A 5000-nucleotide genomic window follows, 5' to 3' on the forward strand; every position below is an offset into this window, starting at 1 on the left:
TACCTCCAACCAAACTCCAAAATTTACACCCCTGAGTGAGACAATGAAAATTTATCCGTGCCCCTTTCATATAGGAGTCCTCCCCCCTGGCATAACACCTTGATTCAGAAATTATCTAGATAACCAATCAACACTTCTCACAGAATCTGATGTTCTCAGCATCACACATTGATTCAGAAATTGTCTTGATAACCAATCAACAGTTATCACAGATGTTCTCAGCATCACACATTGACTCAGAAATTATCTTGATAACCAATCAACAGTTCTCACAGATGTTCTCAGCGTCACACATTGATTTAGAAATTATCTTGATAACCAATCAACAGTTCCCAGATGTTCTTAGAGTCACACATTGATTCAGAAATTATCTTCAAGTTGATAACCAATCAACAGTTCTCACAGATGTTCTCAGCGTCACACATTGATTCAGAAATTACCTGGATAACCAATCAACAGTTATTGTAGCTCAAAATGGGAAGAGCATCTGACCAGTGTTACAGAGGTCATACCTAAGTTTGAATCTTTCATGGGACTCTGAGTTTTCAGTTGTCCTTTTGCCGGTATCCAAGCACTAAGTCTAAACAAGTTACTGGTTCTGTGACATTTATCTAAACATGAACAAGTTTCAAAGTTTTAAATAGTGAAACTTTCTAAAGCACACGCTTTTGATTCCATCATGGGATCTTCATCAAGTGCTGTCCCAGAATTTGACACTCCCGCGTAATTTACAACAAGAATAATGTAACATTGTGTTGGGGCCCTACCACTGAACAGGAATGTGACAATGTTCAACCCAATATTGAATTCCATCACCTGATTTAAGATTCCCATATGGAAGCTCAAGAGCTTAAAACTCTCAAACATGAACCCTGACACTTTTGATTAGCCAAAGGAGCTTATACTTACAGATCTTCCAGTATTACCATAAACAGCACTGCCAAGATAAACTGAGTCACAAAGATGGCTCCAGCTTTATTCTTTTTTATACTCTATACTCACATGGAAAAAAAAATCACAAAATAACAATTAGCCAGTATCAAAAATACCATAATACTCTTTGTTTGTCCATCCAAAATTTTGCATATATAAGCAGTGATGCAGCGTGTCTGGTTTAAATTGTAGATACCAAAACCCCTATATCAAATTACAGCTTATAGAGCTGGCTATCAAACCATATCAAGAATTTTGAAATTAAATGAATTGTCAAATTTTTCATGACCTCTAAATGTGAGCGTCCGAATCACCTTTTCAAAGCTACAAGTCAAAGCAAATTTGCTTTCGCTATTTTATTTTGTTCCTCTGTTTCCTGACCCAAAGCACTAAAAAAAGTGTCTGCGTTTTGCCATACTCACTTACAGTGAAAAGTTACAGAACGTTTTCAAAATAGTATTAAAAATATGTGAAGGGAAAAAATATTTTCAGTTGATATAAAAAAAGTCGCAGAAACGTTTTTGTTGTTTATAATCATGTTAATGTAGCCACCGTCCAATTTGGGGGCAATCGGACAAATTCCCTTTGAGTTTTAGCTCTTTAAAGTGTCTGCTTCAAGTGAAAAATTTGATTTGAGACAGCAGCCCTAAGACTGTCAATCAAACAGGTAATTTTTACTTCCTTCCAAAACATAAAACCATCAAACACCACACTGTTGATGAGGCAGGACACAATACATGCTTTGGACAATAATTGCTAGAATATTACAGTATAATAATAATAATAATAATAATAATAATAATTATTATTATTATTATTATTATTATTATTATTATTAATTAACAGTATATACCAAAACAGTGGAAAGTGTTGAACGTGCATGCTGATTGGCTGCTCAAACTCTGGATATCCATTGCTATTCACCTCCGGGCAATTCGCCCAGAATTTGCGCCAGAAAATGTTGTGATCTTTGCAGAAATAAATCAATTAAAATCACCTTTTTGTGCTATGTTACATGTATCTCACTGTTTTAGTATACTAAAACAACTATTCACCTCAGTGTCAGTGGCTAGTGGTGGATATTTACCTCTCCGCTTCACAGCTCAGTAAACATCCACCACTAGCCACCTCCACTTCGGTGAATAGTTGCTAATTATCATTCTTTGGATTGCCACTTGACCACCAATTAGCCAAAATGCTCAATGAACAAAATATAATGCTGGTGGACTTTAAACCAAAATCAACCATGTAGGAACAACATGTGTATAGCTTTGCAACAACATCCTAATAATAATTAGTTAAAGATGGTTTGAAATACACATGAGTGGGATAAAATAACATTGCTTTAATATTTACCATAGCTGTTGCTGACACAACTGATAGATGTTGATAAGAGTCAGATGCTCTGAACTCTTCGGAATTGTAATTGTTTATTTCTTCTTGAAGGAAACCTAAAAATATTTTATAACCTCAGGTACTCTGCTTTTCCAACACAATTTTCAATGTATTTGAAAGGCATGAGGAAGTATTCAGTTATTGCTAATTTTCAAGGGTTGTCAAATACACATGAACCGAGTCAAGTGTAGCGTGATTGTTTCTTGTTGTTTCAAAGCTTAATGAGTGAGGTACATTCATGTGTAGTATGTGTGCCTATTTCTCAATGTACTTGTTTCCGTTAGTGGCTTTAAGAACTTGGAATACACATATCTAGCATGCTTGTGTTGGACAGGGCACCATTTTTGACTGCTATTAAAATAGTCAGGTCGTCTTCAGCCTTGTCAGGTCGTAGAACCCGTCACCATCCGTCAAGACCCATTGAGACACTAAGAGGATTAGTGAAGTCTTCACTTCTGGCAGTCTAGCTGAATTCTCTTTTGCATGACCTGACTACGGTTATTTCCTGTCGAGTTGATCGTTGAACAACCGAACTCAGTTCACATGTATTGGACATGACTGTAATTTTCTTTGACATACCTGGGCCAAATAAAAACTTTACTTGTAAATGTTATCCTCTTACCCCCAGTTTTTGTTATTTTCTTAACACAACTGGGGATAGTCATTCCATAATTTACTGTCGACTATCAGTCAGTGACATTTCACGCTGAAAATAATTGCTTTAAATAATAACAATCTTAGCTTTATTGAGGATACCTCCTTTACCCTAAAGTGCTATATAGAAGGGTCCAGTCCTAAATCAAGTCAGATTAACTACTGGTAGTCAGAATAAAAACCAAAGGTGGGTTTTTGGTGATAATTAAGGGAAAACCAGACTGCCCTGAGAAAAACCACTTGGAGGAGCAAAGAGAACCAACAAATTCATGACACTGAGTCCAGGAATACAACCTGGGACACATTGGTAGGAGGCGATTGCTCTCACCACTGTGCCAATTGCCTGCTCCCTTAAAATGCACATGCAAAACAAGTCACTTAGAACATTATTGTGGACCAGGAACAGGTGGTTATTACTGTCAATTTTAATAATTTAATGCTTGGTTGAATCCCATATGTACTGTACTTGCCTTGTGATCTGTACAAAAACTGGTGATTTAATGCCCAAGAGAGACACAGCACCTTCAAAGATGAAAAATGGAAGACTAAGGAAAACCATAAGATTGTACTAGAATTGAAGGAAAATCATAAAACTTGAGACATTACCTCCAAAGACTTTAAAGCAGCATCTAAAAGAGGGAAAAAGTGTCCCATAGTTAAAAATAATGACGTACATTATTATAATTGTACTCAATATAGTTTTGCAGGATATGTATAATAGTGTTCCCTGGGACAATTTGGAGGGGTTCATAGGTTCAGTGGATCCATCAACAGGTTCAACAGTTTGGAACCATCACACTAATGAATTCATGAATCAGATATATATGGGTAATTTTCTCCATTCTGATTGACACGTCCAGTTTTCAGGTAACACAGTACAGAAAAGAGGTAATTCAGTACAAAAAGAGGTAACAAACAAAACATTATGATTGGACAATGATTAAATAAAGTCCAAGATAGCCAGTGCAATGCGAGCCCTTGACGATGCAATTCTTGTGTGATTGTCTGACCCGCATGTGTTGCTTCTGCTTAATTACAATAAGCTATGTTGAAATTTTTAATCACACGATTTTTATTAATATACAATTTGGAATAAATAAGCACTAAGTTGTAATTTTTTTCAAAGACTTTGAATTACCAGAGCCTGTATTTTGTAGGTCTTTACTTGCATGACAGTGCTTTATATTTTAATCCAAATTGCACTTGAAATCACGTTCTTACCTAATGATTATCATTCCTAGTATATTTGTCCAATTAGGAAAACTTGCAAGGAAAGCGCCCGGTAATTACACAATGAAATTCTTCTCATTTTTCCTTTCCTAACCTTGGCACTGTTAAGAATCAGACAGTACTGAAAATAATGTTTATAAACCTCTGAGCAGTCAGCAGATATATGTCAGCAAGGGTTAAATGTATATGTTCACGTGTATCAGTAAGAATATTATTAAACCTATTTCTTTGATTAAGCACCACCCCGAAAAAAAAAATAAACTCCATGCACATCTGAAAGCAAAAATACAAGTAAAGGGGGCAGCACTATAACTGCCTTTCCAGAATCAGCTCTGCATTTACATGAAGGAATGCCAGTTAAAATGCAAGCCATTTTTGCCATCAAAACTACACAGCATGTTTCTGCTTTACCATTAAAACTTTCTGGCGATCATTTTCCAAAAATGTGATCGCAATAATAATTATTATTGAATTTAATTAATTAATGCCACCCTCATGAGTACTACAAACGGTTCAGGAGGAAAAAAATTAATAATCACTCTGGTGAGGATTGCAATGTGTGTTTGCCAACCTGCCATAAAATATGCTGCTAGTATTTCGGGATGGCCCTTATCATGTTCCTCTATGATAGCATATACCACTGAACCAGCAACTGATCTGAAAAAATCAATTTTTAAAAACCACATACAGCCACAATTTTTCAGGCTAGGAATAATTTTCCTAGTTGTTACTGTTTCACTGACACTAGCTTATAATTCTTTCACTTTAAAGATTAATAATTATTACAT

General features: G+C 35.7%; 1 protein-coding gene across 2 annotated transcripts in view; it reads right to left on the minus strand.

The window, feature by feature from the left end:
- The window catches only part of LOC138045383 (uncharacterized), a 15736-nt gene that overhangs the window by 5644 nt on the left and 5092 nt on the right, over nt 1-5000 (minus strand). For both annotated transcript variants that reach the window (XM_068891863.1, XM_068891864.1), the window contains 5 exons: nt 4784-4869; nt 3589-3611; nt 3453-3504; nt 2290-2384; nt 910-992 (listed from right to left, as the gene is read on the minus strand). In XM_068891863.1, coding sequence (XP_068747964.1) covers nt 910-992; nt 2290-2384; nt 3453-3504; nt 3589-3611; nt 4784-4869 — 339 coding nt within the window. The remainder of the gene's footprint in view (nt 1-909; nt 993-2289; nt 2385-3452; nt 3505-3588; nt 3612-4783; nt 4870-5000) is intronic.

The sequence above is a fragment of the Montipora capricornis genome, chromosome 4 (assembly GCF_036669925.1).
Source record: "Montipora capricornis isolate CH-2021 chromosome 4, ASM3666992v2, whole genome shotgun sequence".
Lineage (NCBI taxonomy): Eukaryota > Metazoa > Cnidaria > Anthozoa > Scleractinia > Acroporidae > Montipora > Montipora capricornis.